The 20,054-nt window shown below is 43.0% G+C and overlaps 1 protein-coding gene across 5 annotated transcripts in view; it reads left to right on the top strand.

Annotated features, from left to right (window-relative positions):
- The window catches only part of Ptprr (protein tyrosine phosphatase receptor type R), a 235,564-nt gene extending 234,151 nt beyond the window's left edge, over positions 1-1,413 (top strand). For all 5 annotated transcript variants that reach the window (XM_041673784.1, XM_041673776.1, XM_041673800.1 and 2 more), the window contains one exon: positions 202-1,413. In XM_041673784.1, coding sequence (XP_041529718.1) covers positions 202-295 — 94 coding nt within the window. In that variant the 3' untranslated portion in view covers positions 296-1,413. The remainder of the gene's footprint in view (positions 1-201) is intronic.
- The last annotated feature ends 18,641 nt before the right edge of the window (positions 1,414-20,054 follow it).

Here is a 20,054-nt window from a genome sequence, read left to right as displayed (position 1 = left end):
TGCATCATGATATGACACTATTGCACAGCATATGACTGCATTGACATGATGTTTAGACACAGGTAAGAAGGGTCACAAAAAAATTGTAAGATCATCTATTCCGCATGTTTGGCAGAACACTCTAATTCTGGTGTCATGTCGAGGTTACGGTATGATAAGGTGCCAGCCACACTGAGTTATTTTATGATCTCTTCCATGCAGGGGTGGCATGGTCCAAACCAGTGAGCAGTATGAATTTGTGCACCATGCCCTGTGCCTCTACGAGAGCAGACTTCCACCAGAAACTGTCCAGTGATCCCGTGAAGATTCACCAACGTGTCAATCTCTCACGGGTGATTAATAAAATCACCTGCTTTCGGCTGCTCGAAGGAGCCCTCCTGCAGCAGACGAGGAGGCTCTAAAACCAACCTGAGGCGTGGACTGGGGAAGACCTGGCAACATAAAGGTCTGCCAACCCTTTGTGTATAGGAATGCATCTGTAAGCACCCCCCCCCCCCAAATTATTTCGGAGGTCCTGTGCTGATGGCGGTATGTTAATTTCTCACACAGCCTAAGGTGGATTTTGTTTTGTCTGTGCGGCTTCCCTGCCACACGGAATCCATGTGTGTAATATTCAGTGACTGACGACAGGAGGAGCCGCTGAAGACGTCGTCCTCATGTGTTTAGATGCTTTCGTGTTCACCGAGTCTGGCTTGTGAGTGGACGGCCAGCTAGTCACCTGTCCCGGTTTAAGTGCTATTACCTATCTCAGTTACCAGAATCTTGCTGCTGACGTTGCAAGTGATCAATAACAGATTTTTAAAAAAAATAGGTTTTTGTTTTGGAAGAAAAAATCAAATGCAGTAACTATTTTATATGGAAATGTGTCTTGATAATATCTATTAAATGTGTATTTATAGTACCTCCTATGAATCAATTACAGAGCACAATGACTGTCATTGGATACATATATACATATATATGTATGTATGTCTATATATATATATATTCTATTATTAGGCACAGAGTTGGTTCTTGTTCTACAACTCCAGCCACTATATTTCTACATTGTGACTTGTTTTGCTTTCAAAAGGGGATCAACAAATTTATAGTAACTCTAAAAAGTACCAATAATTTTAAATACTCCTTTCTCTTCTTCTAAGAAGGGATTTTTGAATATGCTGTCTACCCGGAATCTCTCTCCCAATACGAGGCAGGTGCCTTGGGGGGGATGCTCCAACCTGCCTCATTCCCAGAAGTTCTTCTAAAGGATGCTGTCACGCACGTCCTTCTATTTCTAAAAGTTTTCATTTCTCATGAGACAAAGGAAGGCGAGAGGACTACCCCCAGCAAACATGAGATGTTGGGCTCGCTATGAATGTTCAATGCAGCAAAGTTGACATTGTTTTCATACTACCAATAAACGGCTCTTAACATGAAGTATTGAGCGGCGTGTATTCTTTTCTTACCCCCATTTGGAAAACAGGCGTCGTGGGTGTGGGTAAACCGAAGTAGGTACTATGATGGATTTAATTTCAGTCTTCTCCTTCTCCCAGGCAGAGAATTGCCTCTCTCCAAAGGCGTTCTTATAACCACTGGAGAGATAATGATCTGCAAGTCCCATCATTATGTGGTTTCCCACATAGACGCCAGCGTCTCATTATGCAAACAGTACGTGTTTATGTCTTTTCTCGCACTTGTCACAGACCCCCATAAACTGCAAGGCTTACGTATATCAGACAGAATCATATCACCTGAAAAGAAGGCAGTGGTGTAGGAAGACTCAATTATCTGACGTTACGATTCTCTTCCTCCGTCTTGAGGTTTAGAAGTACTCATGTGCCCAAGAGACAGCAGGGAAAAACACTCTGGGGTGTATTCTGGCTCCTGGGGGCTGGGTCTACGTTTTAAAAAGAGATGATCATTATACCTTCTTTCTAAGGAAACAGACAGAAGGACACTGGTGTAAAACTTCCCCCAAACAATTCAATTGGAGGAAGTGTGTCACTGACTTTTCCCCTCTCCGTGAAGCACATTTCCTTCCTCTCTCTTTGCCTCTCTTATCTGGGAGGATTTTTTTTGCCCCCAAGCGAAGCATGAACCGTTGTTTAAGTGGAAAATGGAGGCTGAATTTTACATGGCGATTCTAACCTGCCTGATCCTCGGAAGCTTGGGTGAGTGGGTCTGCCTCAGTTTCCTGAGGCATTGTCTCTCTCAATGTTAGCCAAACAGGCTGGTAGCCTTTTGAGAAGTGTCTGAAATGAGCCAGAATCGGAGCCAGGTCTCCATGGCAGTGTAGCCAGAGACGATGGGGAGGGAGGATTACAGGAGACAGCTCTGGCCATGCTGCTGAGATTTCTCTCCAGAAGAAAATAAGTATTTACCAAGCGCCTGGGACAGCTCAGCTCCTGGAAGAATGGGCCTCAGAGTGAGGAGCCCTGAGCAAAGAGCTTTCATTATTTATATGTAACAATCTGTAGAATTCTCTGTAATTTTTTCCCAATCAAGTTATACGTTTACTTTCTTTTCTTTTAAAGAAAAATACATACAAGAGAATGAGGAGATGTGCTTTATTTGGAAGTTGTCATTTGGGAAGATTGAATATTTCCATGGAAAAGCTAGGTGGTTTAGGTTAAAAACTCCTTGAAAATGGTTTCTGAGCCTGAGTGTTTTGCTGTGTATGTTTTAAAAGTGGGCATTTAGTCTTCAGGAAATGCTGATGTCTTTAAAAATATGTTAGTATTTGGTGGGAAACTATACACATTGTCATCAAATCGATGTTTATCTGTAGGGCTGCAGGGACATAGTCTCTGGTAATCAATACTTGAGTTGTTGGCTACCAGCTGCAACTTATGCTTCGAAAGATGGGAAATTCCATTGTGTTTTTATCTCTTAATAAATGTACTCAATTTTTAAAGCGTTTATTCAGACTATATACTCGTAAACAAGTATTTGTTTATTTTGGGAGCACAGGGACTGAGAAGCGAGCATCTCACTCTGTTTGTAATGGAACAGGGCTATGATATGAAGAGGACCAAATGGTTAAAGGGGACCAAGCTCTGTAATTGACTTTCATAATGCACACATTATTTTCTGTGTTTGTCTTTCCTCTTCCAATGAAAAGCCATATTCCTTGGATGACTTTGATTCTTTTCCAAGATTCCTTTATTTTTCCAATGGGAATGTATGCTCACTAAATCATACAAAAGTTTAACAGGGGAGTGTTATGTGTAATGTTTCGATACTCTTCTGTTGGTTCTGGTTTTTTTGCTTTGTTTTTCTTTTGGTGGGTTGATTGGTTGGTTTGGGAGGGTGTTTTTTGTTGCTTAGTTGCTTGGTTGAGTTTGGAGGATGTTCTTGGTTGGTTTGTTGATTGGGTTTGTGGGGAAGGAGGGTTGTTGTTTGTTTGCCTTAGGATTTTAAGTCATGTGAGCTAAGTCTGAGACTATGTATTTGCAGTGCTAGAGAGATCAAAATATAAGTAAACCTGTTATTTTTAATTCAGTTAGTTATGTGGGCAGGTAGTTTTGCTACTTGATGGCCTTTCCGTGGCACTTCATAAGTCTCTCGTCTTCCAGAGGGGTTCCAGATAGTCCATGTCCGCAAACAGCAGTGTCTTTCCATAAATCAGAACGTGGTTATGAGCTCATGCAATGCCAGCAGCCAGAACCAGCAGTGGCTGTCGACTGAGGATGGGAAGCTCCTTCACATTAAATCTGGATCGTGTCTGGGCATCTCCAACTCCTCAAGGGGTCCTTTCCGACCAGCAGTCTCCACTCCCTGTGCCCAGGCACCCCGATGGACCTGCCATGACCAAGACGGCTTCCTTGAGGTGGAAAATACTTCTCTCTTTCTCAAGAAACAAAACCGTAAGGTAGTGGTAAAGAAGATTAGTAAATACCTCGATAGCTGGATGAAATTAAACACCAACAAGGAAGGGAAGCTGATCAGCGAAAACCTCTGTGCAAAGCAAGGTGAGTGATGCCTAATGAGTCCTGAAAGTCATTCTGGTCTTTGCAAAGCTCAGGGAGAGCCACATGCTCCAATCTATCTCCTCTGCAGGACACATACATTTACAAACGGAAGTACACTAAGTGGTACCCAACAATGGAAAACTTCATTATCCTCATTAAAGTCAGCAACTTCTCTGCCTCTGTTGTTTCCTTTCCCTTCTTTTCTTGTACTCAAACTTTAAAATGTGTGTGCACATGCACGTGTGTGTGAAATCTTGTGTGAGTGCCACTTCTTGAATATCAAAGAGTCAGAGGACAATCATGGGTCTTAGGCCATGACGTCCATCTTATTTGAAACAATGTTTCCTGTTCACCCCTGCATGCATCACACTAGACAGCCTACACATCTCTGCACATTCTCCAGTCTCCATCTCTCATCTCACCGTAGTAGAGACTTGTGCTATTGAACCTGTACCCTTCAAAGGGTCCTGGGGACCTGAACTCAGTTTTCATACCCACTGTGCCATCTTCTCAGGTCCAAAACTGCTTCTTGAGTCTCCCTTTTGTGTCAGACACTATGACCAAACCCTACTAGGTATTGGAATATACATCCAGGCATATGTACACATGTAATGACTAAAGTCAACGGTCGGGAAATTAGATTCGACTGATCTAGAAACTTCTATCCTCTAATGAGGAGGAGTTTTAGGACACAGGAAGGAGTATCAAAAAGCAGAGATGATACTAGGCCATGCTTCAAAACTGTTTCATGCTGGTGCTCACATCATTCGAAGGGAACATACATTTTTTTAAACAGTCAAAGACAATGAGTAATCACAAATTTTTTTTCTAATTGTTGATAATTAGTGTCCCCAGATAACAGATGTGCATAAAAAATTGTATATGCATACACAAATTCCTGTTTCAGGCCATAATTGTCCTAAGTAGGAATATTTGTGGAACGTATATGCAGTTTCATCTTCTCTTGAGGTTGGCTGTATTCATGGTGACTCTGCTTTTCCTTCAGAGGTTGGCTCAGGGAGTCATGAAAGATAAAACTTGCAGAATCGCAATACACTGGGCATGAAAGAGCCCTTAAGAACACTGGGAGAATCACTTAGAAATGAATCTCCATGATAAATACACTGAAGTTCATCAGGATATAATAAATCATCCTAAACCCAAGTTAATTTCGTGTCTAGTGTACATCCCTTATAAGTGAGCTGCTTAGTGCTTCCTGCTACCTCCCTGTGCTGACCCAGCGGTTCCCAGTGTTGATCCAGTGCCTCCCAGGGCAGATCCCATTTATCCCAGTGTTTCCCAGTCCTTCCCAGTGCTGACCCAGTACTCCCTGTGCTGACCCAATGATCCCCAGTCCCTTCCAGGACTCCCCCAATTCTTCCCAGTGCTTTCCAGTACTGAGCCATCTAGCTGGCTGCTTGACAAAGCCATGAGGAAAAGGCAGAGCTTACTGAAAACACAGATTCCCAAGATCCCTTCCCACCTTCCTTTATCCATAACGGCCTCAAGATCTGGAGTCAGGAGCTATGGACCTGTATTAACACTAGCATGGGTCCACAGTCCTTCTTGGGGATCAGCATCCACTATCCCTAAAACCTTTTCATAGGTACCCACCTCTGAGGCTGATTGGAGATTTTCTACCATGGTAATCATTAAGCAGTGCTCTCTCTCTCTCAGGCAAATGCTAAGCAAGTACGTAATTAGATTTTATTTGAGGGTTCCTCTACAACAGACATTGAGGTTTATGGTCTCAATCCTATCACTTCTGACTATGCAAAGAGAGTAAAAATACAGTAGTCTATTAGAAAATTCAACTTTATCGGACCATATACAGCACATGGAGCAAACTGTACAGTTTCATCCCTGTGGTTAATTTGTCCAGCTCTGTCCTGAGTGACAAAGGACCATGCTAAATAGAACAAATTGTACTCTTTTTATCTCTTATTTTCTGAGAGAGGGTTTCTCTATGTAGCTTTGCTGGTCCTGGAACTCTCTCTCTGTAGACCAGACTGGCCTCAAACTCACAGAGATCCTCCTGCCTCTGCCTCCCAAGTGCTGGGATTAAAGGTGTGTGCTACCCCCCCCCCCCCAGCAACATTTTTACTCTTACCCACAGGAAGGGAAACCCATCTCTAACCTCAAATCAGGTAAGGCAGGTGTTTACCTCCATGCTGCCTGAAAGGCCTTGGTGTTTTTGAGATGAGGTCTTACTGTGTAAGCCCAGACTGACCTGAAACTCACAAACTGTGGGTCCCACAGAGGGTCCTGCTTCCCAAGTGCGGAGATTACAGGTGTGGAACACCCAGCTTAAAACCACCATGAAAATAATTATTTTTCAAATCACTGTTTTAAAGATTTAAAAAAGTCAAAAAAAAAAAAACAAAAATCAGTGCTCTAAAGCTATCGTTCTGAGTCTTCAAGATGGCAACAAGACCATGATGTTCCAAACATCAACCTGTCTCATTAAAAATAGAAAAACAAGGTTCATAGTGCAGCCCATAATCCTACCTAGAACTTGTCAATATCTGGCTACTGAAAAGTATCCCATTGAGTATATTCATATTTCTTTTTTGATTTCATATCAATTGCTCTTTTCTTCTTTGGTATTTAACTCTGCTGTGTGTTGGGATGAGTTTTCATTTAATCATATTAGTTTATTTCCACTTGGGTATGTTTTTAAGTGTACCCTTTATTTCATTGACTACCCTTTCTGATATTCTAGTCATCTTGGTCATTTTTACTAATCTACTTTAATTCCCCTCTTTGCTCCGTTCACCCTCATGGAGCCCAGTACTGTCTGGAGTGTGCATGCGTGTGCATCGCCTTTCCCTTTCCTTCAGCTTCATTGTTGGCTCCCCCACATAATTTACTCACTTTTAATAGATGTGTTATCTTTTATTACATTTGACATTTTTCTCCAGAGTAAAAAAAAAAAACTAATACAATTAAAATGTCTTGCCACAAGAATGATGCTAAGAGAAACTAATTTGTTTATTGTTCTTATCGTTATACAAAAATCTTTTTTTGTTTTTGTTTTTGCTTTGAGACAAGGTTTCTCAGTAGCTATGGAGCCAGTCCTGGAACTCACTCTATAGACCAAGTTGGTCTCAAACTCAGAAAGATCCACCTGCCTCTGCCTCCTGAGTGTTGGGAATAAAGGTGTGCACCACCACCTCCCAGCTGTACAAAAATCTTATATCTCGGTTAATGATGAATTTTGAGTCTGCTTATTAGTTTCTTGCCCTTTAAAACTGTGCTCAAAGACGGTCTTGACCTGGTGAAGTCAACGTGTATCTTATCATCTTACAGATGACCTTGGTCTCACTGAAAGCTAGTAACAATGTCAGTGTGAAAATGTTTTGGATTGAATACAGGATGCCTTGCTGGCCTTGAATTATATCCTAGGAAGAATTTTGCTGTAATGTGGAAACAATGCAGTAGCAATGGCTCAATGAGAACACTAAAACTAGCTTTAGCATAGTGTTCCATTGTGCGAGAACTTTCCCTTGCCACCATCAAAAAAATATTCCTCTTCAGGGAATTGTGAAATGACTGCACACTTCCAAGACAATTAGAAGATATAGACACCAAAACACCAAAAGATTTGTTTTTAGAATAATTCCATGTCTATTCCAACAGAATTCATCAATAGAAAAATGACCTTAACTTTGAAAGTCTTGTATATCTATAACGAGGATTGTCTTTCTTCCCAACTACTTTATAAACTTCCAATACCCACATGAGAAATGATCACAATTGCTGGTTTGCAATGCTGTTAATCTTGGGATGTGGAACAACGGAATGGGAGTCCACAACAGCCTCAGCTACATGAGACCCTGTCAAAGAAAGGAGAGGGGGAGGGCAGGGGAAGAACAGATGGAGAAGAGGGGAAGGTATCAGGGCTGCATTTTGGTTCATAGTGTGTATTTGGCTAAAACTGTGGACTAGAGTCACGCAGGGAACCTTAGAGAGGCAGAGTCTGGAACCCACACCAATTCCACCAAATCGCAGTTTCTGGAGTGAGAGTTTCTTTGAAGATAAAACTTCAAAGGTGGCTTTGACACCAACCGTCTTGGCAAGCCACTGCTTTAAAGTCTGCAAAACATAGAAATTTGGGCTAAAATTTCTCTAGATTTTAAATAGAAAAAGTCAAAAACACAGACATGAAATACAGAGATACCAGATTTGTTTCTTTGGCAAAAAGGGGGACGGGGAGAAGGTGGCCTCAAATGGAAAAGGGATATGTTTGGTCTGTGTTATCTTAAAAACATATGAGGATTATTAAAGATGATTGCAGTGGAAAACTGAGATTTTTCTCCAAAAGCGGTATGCAATGGTAACATCTGCAACACTATTTGCAGCCCAAATCTGCAGAATATCTGGTCATTTCTCTGGAGAGTCTAATTTCAGCCAATGATATGCACGTTGGTTTTCTCTTTTTAAGGTCTTACAATAAAAACTCACCAGCCATTTTTTTTAGTGAAGGAAGCAGAGCCTGGCACACAAGAATGCGATTGCATACTAGGTATTCGGAAGCTTGATTTGGGTCCTAACCCCATCATTACTTTCTAAAAAAGGCCTAGGAACGAAAACTGTATCACGTGGTCCTTAACTTAGAGAATCAGCATTGGGCAAAGCTGAAAGCAACAGAGATATTGACCTCCATGCGCTTTGCATCCCCACACTGGCAGATGCTTTTGAGGAAGACATCTAAACTGTAGACTCTGAACTCAAGACTGAGAAATTAAGGATGCTTCTTAAGAAGATTGTGCAAAGTCTCAGGGACAATCATGGTTGAGTTTGACATGAGAAAACACCTTGAGTATAATAGTTCACCTGTGTGCAAAGTGTGTAACCATGACACACAGGCAGGGACCATGCTAAATGATGTGGGAGGAAAAAAAATGAAATATACAGAAAGAAGCATCCAGAAAGCTATCAAAGTGTGAAGCTATCAAAATGTAGACATAAAAGGAAAGTTGCAGACAATACACAGGAATGCCCACTTACATTTGAATTCCAGATAAATTTTAAGCATATTAAGATAAATATTAAGTATATGCTATAGAATATAATTTCTGAGTTGTTTCCTAGCACTAAATAAATAAACTCAATTATACTGAAATATTATTACCTGAACTTTGAATTTAACTGGTGTCCGATACTTTTGTTTGCTGAAGTATCTGTCCACAACTACCTACACACAAAATCCTTGGCACTGCCCTTTGCGTCTCAGGGAAAGAATGCTTATTCACCACGTTTCCTTATTAACTTTTTCAAGACTGTCTATTTAGACAGGACGGTAGTGGTGCATGCCTTTAATCCCAGCACTTGTGAGGCAGAGCAGGAGGATCTCTGTGAGTTCGAGACCAGGCTGGTCTACAAAGGGAGTTCCAGTACAGACTCTAAAGTGTCAGAGAAACCCTGTCTCGAAAAAAACAAAAGTCTGCTTATATCTCGTTACCATAAATGGACCTTTTCTGTCATGAACCATTTTTGTCCCATAACCTCTCTTATTTACATACATTGCCATATGAAGTGTGCTAGTCAGGAAAAAATCAGGATGGGAAGGAATGAGACTCAAAAGAGGGATAAGTAAAGTTGACTAGAAAGTGTAACTAACTCCTTCTTTAAGAGGGGCTACTTGGCACATAGTAATTGCCTACTAAAGAGTTGTTTTATTCAAAGAACAAGGAAAGAAGTGATAAGAAATTAAAGTTGCTCTGCCTCTTAAAGTCCCCACTCTTTCGAGTTAGTTACCTGCTTTTGACAGGATTTCCTGGGTTTATCTACCTGCCAACATAGCATCGGTAAGCCAGCGAAGCGTCCAGACACCCCTCTCAGCCAGTCACTTGCAGACTTTTCCAATGTGTGGCTTTGCCCTACAGTATGGCTACCCAGTGACTCAAAGGCCTGGGAGCTTCTCAAAAATGTAAGAAGAGCCGGGCGATGGTAGCACACACCTTTAATCTCAGCACTTGAGAGGCAAAGGCAGGCAGTTATCTGTGAGTTCGAGACCAGCCTGGTCTAGTTCCAGGACAGGCCCCAAAATTACAGAGAAATACTGTCATAAAAACAAAGAAACAAAAAAAAGTAAGATGAGCACAATTCTTTTGCTTGCTTTTAAATATTGAAAATTTATCCCAGCTGCTCATATATCCTGAACGACTAGCTGTTCTTTTAAAAGATATCTAATTTAGAAAATACAACAGTCTTGCTCACATCTTTAATTCCAGCACTCAGGAGGCAGAGGCAGGTTTGAGGCTACACAACCTTGGCTACACAGAAAAACCCCGTCTCAAAAAAGGAAAAGAGTAAGGAAGAAAAAAAGAAAATACAACAGTCTCATGATTGAAGCCTCACAGGATTGAAAACACTCCCCATCCGCAGACAATATGCCATGGTTAGACAGGAGTGAGACGTTCTGATGTGCTCTTTGACAGTCGGCTGTAAACAGGAAAGTACTACATATCTCAAAAATCCAGGAGAAGATTCGAAATAATTACACCATGAAATTTAAAAAGATGTTTGAGGAGATAGATGTGGTATGATCTGATTTAAACATTATATACTGTATGCAGAAATGTAAACATCACTAACACTCCATTAATATATAATTTTATGTTTTTATATGTTAGTTAAAATAAATTGACACCACTAATGTTCTTATCATAAATGTTTGTATTATGGTTAAAGAAATAAATATCACTAGCCCCTCCCCCAACAAAGAGCCACCACTCTTCATGATGTAGTTAGGCAAGTCAGTAACAGTGATTCTCAAAGCTGTTATATCAGCTCCTTTGGGAAGCTGGTAAAAGCTATAACTATTCCCCAGCACTGCTGTAAGATGAATTTCCTATGGTCAGAAGTGTGGGTAGACCTTTGGAAACTCACGGACTCTTCCTGAGACCAATCCAGTCATCTAGACATCCATAGCATGAACTGAACTCTGACTTCTATGCACAACTGGCCTTTCCATATACAGCAGATTTTTATAATTCTGCCCCCACCATGTAAAACTGGCAGATGGACCAAGGATGGGTATACTGGTCAGGGTAAATGGACATTTTCCTGTACATTTCCTATACATGTGGACATTTATCCACATGCTTCTTATTGAAGGGACCTTCTTTTACTATGTAAAAGTTGTTTTTAGATAGGACTGTTTTTAGATAGGAATATGGCTTAGTTAGTAAAGTCCTCGCCTAGCCTAGCCTAGCCTACACAAAGCCCTGGGTTCAACCCCTAGCACTGTATATACCAGGCATGGTGGTCCACACAGGTAACATCAACACTTAGGGAGTGGAGGCAAGATGATTAGAAGTTCAATGTCCTCAGGCTATATAGCAAGCTCAACATCATCCTGAACCACGTGATGGCCTATCTCAAAGCAAAATCGTTAAAATTCATAAAATGTGAGAATGATGTTTGCCCCTGTCCTTTCTTTCCCTCAGCTGGCCTGGGGACAGAAGTCTCGGTGCGGATTGCTAGGAACTCCGTGGCACCGCAGACCCTCACAACTTTCCACACAGTTCCATACAGCCCGGAACACACTAGGAACACCACAGAGACATTCCTCGGGAGTACTGCAGAGACCTACAGGCTAAGCAGCAGCAAGAGAACTCTCCCCAGCCTGCACACGACGGGGACTACAGTGACAGCCTGGAGTCCATCCACTACTCCGCCTTCCTTTGGCACCACCACAGAGGTAAAAGGAGGCGGGTGGTACGGTTGCGAGTGGCCCCAGAAAACCCTTTCCTCGAAAAGACTCTCTGTGTCCAAACTGCCACCGTGCACTAAGAAATGGGTCATTTTGTGTCTAAACTGCAAATTGTACGCAAACGGATTTGGCAGAATGAGGAAAACTTTGAAATCTCTGCATCTTGATGAGATGGAGCTAGTTGGGCTTGGTCGTGCTGTCCCGGTACTCGGCACTCTGGTACATTAGCGTTTTGTGGACCAAAGTCGGGGGTTCGTGGTCTTAAACATAGCCCAAAACAAGTAAATAAATGCTGAGACCAGAATTTGGTGATTCCAAACCATTTGTGCCCTAAGGGGCAAGAATGACAAAACAGTGACAGATCCAGAGTCACTCGAATTGCTTGGGAAGATAAACAGAAGTCATGGCACCTCCGCATCACCATCCCCTTTGCCTCACCTACCTGTGGTCTTGGTAGTCCCCACCGTGTGACAGAAGGGTCAAGAGAATGAACAGCAGTACTGGCAGCTCGTAGGTGTTACCCAAACACTCTCTCTGGTTTGAGCATTCATTTCTTTGACTTTGCTTTCCTCTCGGAGATTCGAACCATAATGTAGGCAATGACGATGTAATTAGAAGAGACAAGAAGAGTTCAAGTTTGCAGAACACAGGTATATCTTGATGGCACAGTGCTAGAGCACATGCCAGGGTAAAGCCCTAAATTAATCCGGAGCACAGACAAACAAAGAAAAGTCTATGCTTCCACTTGAGAGTGTAGCTCTTTGCCAATAGACAACCCAAATAAGTTAAAGACTGAAGACATCCAATATCATCCAAATGACATCCACCCAATTGGATCGCTCATTACTTTTGCATTGTATTGAGCCTAATATTACATATGGTCTTCCACTACTGAGCACATACATCATTATGGGTCACAGAACAAATACAGTGAGAACGTTGAACAGCTCCTGGGACTTTATTTTTGGTTCCACTTTTCCGTGACCATAATCTCCCCTCTGACCCAGTTCTGTCTTTACCTATGAAAAGTAGCTAGGAAGGCCCGGTTGCTTTTTTGGAAACTCTTTACATCCCTTTCAAGCAATACCCCAAACCTCTGTCCATTAATAGAAATATCTATCCTGAGAACACGCACTCTGAATCTGCCTTTGAAGGTCAGCTGTGCCTCTCCCATCCCTCCATTCAGTTGAGGCTTACGAGAGAAAAAGAGGAGCACAGTTAAAGCCCCTTACTCCTACCTTGACTTCTGCCCACCTCTTGGCTCATTGTGGTCTCAGACTGTTAGCTTTGCAAAGTGGAAAAAGAGGACATGAGATGGGAGAGTCGTGAATTCAGGAGCCCCCCACGATAGGGGCACTTCCTAGTTCTTCAGCTCCTAGCCATTTCATCCACTAAAGTGAATGAGATATTTATTTGCACTTTTGAAGATGAATTCTCACATCCTTATTTTGTCTGTGTATGCCTCCACAAAAACTCACATTTTACCCTAAACTTAGTAGAGCATTTCATCTACATTGGAACTTAATTATTTATAACAGAACAGAAAAAATAAGTACATCAAACAAAACACATGGAATAAAGACTATCACAAACACCTAGGTACCTGAATGCCAGAAGGTGGTCTTTTAGCATTAAAAGGATAGTCTATCATCCTTCCCAAAGCATAGAACCCTTCCCATGTCTGACATTATGAAGCCTAAAACTAGGTTCAAGTATATTCAGAACAATCAGCAACAGAGCTGTTGTAGACACACCACTGGTTGGGCCAAACTAACCCTGCATGACAAAGCTTACAGGATCATCCCCAAGCAGTATTTGTAGCCTTGGATCATAACAGCACAATGGTGAGGGTTTTGTTGTTGTTCTTTTGTTTTCTCGGGATTTTGGAAGGGTATTTTTTTGTTGCTGTTGTTGTTGTTGTGGTTGTGGTTGGTTGGTTGGTTGGTTGTTTCATTGGCTTGTTGTTTGGTTGGTTCGTTGGTGGGTACATTGGGGGTATCATTTCTAGAAAGAAATCAACTACAGTATTTATATGTGCTCCCAGAGGGGGCACCCAACATTACCGGTTTCTCACCTCTGTCTTTCTTGAAGTTTCTACAAAATATTCACTCTGTTCTGGGAAGTGAGAGTAAAAAAAATAAACCATTCTGTCTCCAAAGGCAGTTTCTCCCAATGCAGAATTCTGAACGCTAATCTAACCATCCTTCCCACCCACTACTCCACACTACTCCAAAGTTCATTGTTAGCCACTGGAGTCTGAGGCTTTGAAAAGTAACACAAGTCACTGACAGTTCAAACTTTGTGTCCTCTGAGAGTAATTGTGACGAAGAGCATCAGGAGAACGTGAGTAAAGTAGTTGAGCTCAATAGTCGGAAATTGTATCTACAGCTCTCTTAGTCATTTTCTTTCTCACACAGCATCTGGTTTGTGAAGATGTTTTACTGGGCTGGGTTGGGGCGTTGTTTTTGAGTGAAGACAAGGCTTCGTGACTGTATGCGTTGAACGAATGCGCCTGAACAAAATACTTAAAGTTTGGAGGGGAGGAAGGAAAGGTTTGGGCTAGTCTGGAACAAAATAGAATGGAGATGAACGTAATGACACAGAATGAAACGGGAGGGAGTGGACTGGGGTGGACTGGTCTGGAATGGACTGCAGTGGGGCTGCTCTGGTAGGTGGTTTCTCTCCTGCTTCATCCGGGCTCACTGTTGCAGCTGCATTCAACACGGGAGGTCAGCAGGGCTCTAGGATCAACACTCAGCTCATTTGCATGACTAGCCCCCGGCATTGGCTATGAGCCGGCCATCTAGGCTCACCTCATGACCCCTCATCCTCTAGTAAACAATACCAGCTTCCCTTTCATGATGGGAAGTTAGTCCAGTTTCATAAAAGGCCAAAGGTAAAGGCTGCAGGATTCTAGAAGTAGAGACTCTGGAATCACACAATGCTCCTTTGGCCACATTTGGAGGTTAAAACAAGCTAAAAACCAGCTGAAATTCAAGGGATAGGGCAATAGAATCTTCTCCTTTATGAGAACATCACCAAAATCATGTTGCAAATATATATATATATAGTTGGGGTGAATCCATAACCACTAAACAGGACACCGTATATTATTGTCATCACCACTACCCTATTGCCATCATCACCATCCCTATTTTGCAGATGTCTATATAAAATATACAGAGGTTAAAGCCCAAAGACCTTCTCAAATGATTAAGGAGAAAGATAGCAAGAGTGTACACCCATGTACACCCACCCCCCTCGGTCACCATATTCTCTAATATATAGTACCTGTTCATCAAGGCAAATGCCAAGGAAGACATATTTGCACTGCAGTTATCCCTCTTCACTCAGCACACAGAACAGCCCTAAACTCACTCTTTGAAGATGCAGGGTGTTTCTTTTCTTTAACTTTCCCCTTTTGTCCCACGTCCTCCTTGCCTATGTGATGCATTTGACTGTGGAAGGTTGTATCCTTGGACCAGGACTTGGTCTCAGAGAGAGCTCTGTGGATATTCCCCCCGCCCCTCCTCTCCCAACCTCCAACTCAAGACCTTAAGGGAATTAACAGGTCAGTTGCCGAAATCAAGAACTAGCACTTCGGTGTCAAAGAAACCGAGCCTAGGTCCTAGGGGTTTCTACTCAAGTTGTGCTTCCTTCTTTGAACCGGAGATCACACTGGGCATTCATCTGCCTCATAAGGTTGAGAATAAAGATCTGATTAAAGGAATCAACTTGGGAGGTACTCTAGCTGAGTGTAAGTGAGGATTTACTAATGTTGGCTTCTTTTAGTCTTTATCATCCCTACCCCGGCTGACTCCAGGCTCGAGGAACCCACTTGAGCTAGCGGATTCTGCAAACCTGCTCTAGAAGAGATAAAGTTGCTGACTGTGCAGAAAAGCAAGGTTCCTGGCTGGTTGTGATACCACTATCTACACATCTTGCCTAGAGGCTTGCTGCCTGCTTCCTCTCCCACCCCACCCTTGTGCTGGCCCTGGGAGGAGCAGCATTTCCTCAGTTTGTGAATAGCCATTGTGGTTCTGGGCTGAGCTTTTGCAGTTCTGCGTTTCCTTCCATTGGCCTTCAAAGAGATCACAGCCCAGTGTGAGTCTCCAAATAAGAGAGGAGGCTAGTGCAGAAAGTACCTCAAAACCAAGCCCAGGCAGCCTCCTTGCCTGGGCCACTTAGAGTGTGCAGGGAGATACAGGGCTGTCACCATTGTTATACAGACTGACTAAAGATGAACAGCATCCCCAAGAACAGGGGTGCTCAGCCATCCTACAGCTGCAACCCTTTAATGCAGTGCCTCATGGCGTGGTGACCCCATCCATAAAATTATTTTCGTTGCTACTTTATAACTGTAATTTTGTTACTATTTTGAATTGTGTTTTCCAATGGTTTTAGTTGACCCCTGTGAAAGGGTCATTTAACTCCCAAAGGGTCATGACCCACAGGTTGAGAACCTCTGTCCTAGAGGAAACCACACAGACCACCTTCAAAGTACCCACATGGTGCTTAGACAGTCCATTGCGAGTAGAATCAAGTAGCACAGACCATGAAACTGATACAATTATTTTTAATTCTTATTTTTATTATTTTTAATTATGTAAAGGGAGGTGGGATATGTGGGTACAGCTGCCCTCAAATGCCTCTGGCCTGCAGCTGGAGTGGTGGGCAGCTGTGAGCCGCTCTACACGAGAACCAAGCTCCAGTCTTCTGGAAGACCAGAAGGTGTTCTGAACAGCTGGGTCATCTTTCCAGTTCCCATGTATCATCATTGTTAGAATAATTTGGGGCAAGGGAGGAACCTTGGAGGGCCAAGGGGCCGCGCAGCCCAGCGGGTGAGAGGCAGACAGGCCAAGCAGACAGAGCTTAAGTGGGGACTTTTATTGAGATAAAGGGAATGTGGGAAGGGAAGGAAGAGATAAAGAGACAGAGAGAAAAAGAGAAGAGAAAGAGGAGAAAGAAGAGAGAGTAGTAGGCAGAGTTTTGCCTTTTTGGGTCTTTTTGTTTGTTTGTTTTGTTTTTCGAGATGTGGTTTCTCTGTAGCTGTGGAGCCATTCCTGGGACTCCCTCTGTACCCCAGGCTGGCCTTGAACTCACAGAGATCCACTTGCCTCTGCGTCCTGAGTGCTGGGATTAAAAGCACATACCACCACCACCCAGCTGGAGTTTTACCTTTTAAAGGGACAGGGTACTGTCTGCCATGCATGCAGGGTTGATGCATTCTACCAGGTCCCCAAGGGGCAGAGCCAAGGTGTGCCTGGATGCTAGCAATTGTGTTATGACCATGTGTTGCTAAAGCCCCTACCTCATAGCCAGCATTGTCCAATCTTAATTCTAAAGCGCAGTTTCATGGTTCTTCAGTTAAAATGGATGACTGTCTGCTAATAGCACAACCTAGCTTAAAATTCGCCTGACCCCTCCAGCCTTAAAATCTCAAGGATTCCTATTTGTTTCCATTATTTTTTTAGTGACACGTAATTGGATTGCCTTCCATTTTGTTCATACAGAGGCTGGGCTGATAATGTGCCACAATATAAGCCACACACACACACACACACACACCTAAGATGCAGCCACAGAACAGGCCATAAGTGTTGAGAAGCCTGGCTGACATAACACCTTCCTCTGGCACACTGGCGTCTCGGGAGAGATGAGGTGTGCTTGAAGCAAAGGCTGATGCAGTGAGAAGAGAGAATGAGGAAAGGAAGCCAAGATCAATATAGAAGCCAGTCTGTGCCAAGCGTTAGGGAAAGTCTATGCCGTCAGCTCTGACCATGGAACTCGCTGTCCTGGACTGTCCTGGAACTCGCTCTGCAGATCAAGCTAAGCTCACCCTGCTCCTGCTTCCCTAGTGCTGGGATTAAAGGTGCGCACCACCGGTCACCTGTACCACTTTAAAGCTACAATTGCAGGATTCAGGTTCAGACTGTCATTGCTCAGAATTGCCTGAAGCAGAAACTCAGAGCCTGCAGTGTGAAACTCCCAGCAATTCTATTAGGAAGTTGGGTTTGTGGTCAGATGAGAGATAACCGAGTGATGGACTTGTTGGGGGAAAAAAAAATTGAAAGAAAGAAAAGAGAGGAAACCCAATGGGGCTGTAGAACCTGAGTACAGTCACAGGAAACATCCCACAGCCCACGTCACAAAACTCAAGGGTGTCCCAGACTTAAGGCCATGAAGGGACTTGGCAATTCAGTGTAACCATGGTGACTACTAAAAATGACATGACCGGCATCGTGTTCAAATCTGAAACATAAAATGTGGCTGTAAGTTTTGTATCAGTTTTGAAGTTCCTTAATTTAGAGATTTTATTAAGATTGCAAACTTAATGCGGGATGCCCGCCTCCTATTCTGAAATAGTTCAGGTAGATTTACTATATTTGCAGAGAGAAAGAGAGGAGACCGACAGACACACAGACAGACAGACAGACAGACACACACACACACACACACACACACACACAGAGGCAGGCGGAGGGAGGGAGGGAGGGAGGGAGGGAGGGAGGGAGGGAGAGAATTGGGAAGTTCAGGGAAGGGTTATACAAACTCTATGTACACATTGCAGTTGACCTGTTAATGTGCAATTACTTCAAAATAAATATTTTTAATGTAAAAGGAAATCAAGGAGACGTTTTGCTGGGCTAGCTTTCGAAGGGTGGCATGAACGGGAAGCTGCTGCATTAGAGCTAAAGATGTGTCTTCTTCGAGAACGGGGGTGAGAGAAAGCGGGGCTTGAGGCCGCTGGGTGGAAGATGAGGAGGCGAGATTAACACACACAACAGGGGAAAATGAGATGAATTTAAAAAAAAAAAAAAACAGTCAGTGAAGTGAAAACTCAGAACTGGCTCCCAGCCTCTTGATAAGTCTGAAGATAAGATAGACAGCCTGGGAGGAACTGCTAAATCCTTTAAATCTCTGAGGTTACCGCAGCCAGCGGCTGTACCCTCAGATCACACACACACAGAGACTCACAGGTTTGAAACCCAGTCACTGTAGAATACGGTGAAAAGTAACTGCAGGAGAAACACTGTGAGTTCCAGGAGCGGCTACTGAAGTTAGTACCGTTTCCGTTTCTCCTGCACTTGCAGGCAGCTGGTAGCGAAAGCAGCACCATAGGTCCAGATGAGAACTTCCTACTACAGAAATGTCTGTTTGGGAGCCAGGGATACCCTTGTTGCTATTGTGTCTCTCATTTCGGATTCCTTATAGATTTGTGCCAATGAGATGCCCGCTGTCAGGGCTTCCTGTGTAGACTTCCCTCTATAAGATTGCTGGTGTGAGGGGCGGGGGGGGGGGGGGGGGGGAGCAGAGCTATGGGCAGAACTCAGCAAGCGCATACTTTGCCGGGGGTTCTGATCTTGGTGGCACACGTAGCAGTTTCAGGAATGTCTCTCCTGAGAAGCACTCGCCCTCACACGCAGTTAAGGAGGGGGCATCTACCCGTCCAGAACAACAGCTTTATGGATGTCAATTACTTCTAAGGCTTGAGGTTCTAATTCTGCACTGAGTTGGGTGAGAATGCGCTTGTCAAAATTCTTAGGCAAGCCCTTGTTTGGGGGAAGAGTGTAAACCTTTATTCTGTCCGTACCGAAGAGAGATCCAGTCACCGTGACCTGGGGATGTGGAGGAGATGACGAAGAACAGGGCTCCTTCCTTCAAGGCCTCTATAATCTGACTCATAGTTTTCACGTTACGTTTGGGGAAAACATGATAAGGTCCTTTGATCTTCTGCTTTGATCACTGTCGGCCCAGTGCTCAGGGGTCTCAGAGATTCCAGAGTTGGCCTCACCCAGTAGAGAAGGGTGGAGCTGGAAGCAATGCTGAATTAAAGATAACAAAGAAACAGGCAGAATGTAGGACCATTGTGGTTCCATCTTTTAATTTTTTTTGGAGCCAAAAATCAAGATTTTTTTTTAAAAAAAAGGAAAAGGCTTGATTTTCTCATTGCTTTCTTATTTTGATTTTTAAAGTGATATTAAAATCTTGTTATAAATGTCAGTCACCTGGGTTTAACCAGGTGGTTATCACATTATAAGCCTCTCCTTTAGGAGGAGTGGATGGGGAGGTAGTAGATGGAAGGCAAAGGGAGGGAACAGGAGAGGAAGGAGGGAAAACTGTGGTTGGTATTGTAAAATTAATGAAAAGAAATTCAGTTAAAAAAAAACTAAGCCTCTCCTTTGTAACATCTACAGAACTCCCAGGGAGACAATTTGATCCACAGAATATTAAAACTATGTCTTCAGTTTCCAATCTTAAGTCCCTAATGAAGCTAAAAGCTTTGCTTGTTTGGCTTTTCCTTTTTTCAAATTGTTTTACATTTATTCATTTTATACGTATGAGTGTGTGTGTGTGTGTGCATGCCTGGTACGCTGAGG

The sequence above is a fragment of the Microtus oregoni genome, unplaced genomic scaffold (genome assembly GCF_018167655.1).
Source record: "Microtus oregoni isolate MIOR12 unplaced genomic scaffold, Mior012 000001F_ref0000356, whole genome shotgun sequence".
NCBI lineage: Eukaryota > Metazoa > Chordata > Mammalia > Rodentia > Cricetidae > Microtus > Microtus oregoni.
The sequence above is the reverse complement of the archived record's forward strand: the minus strand, read 5'-3'. Positions and strand labels throughout refer to the sequence as shown.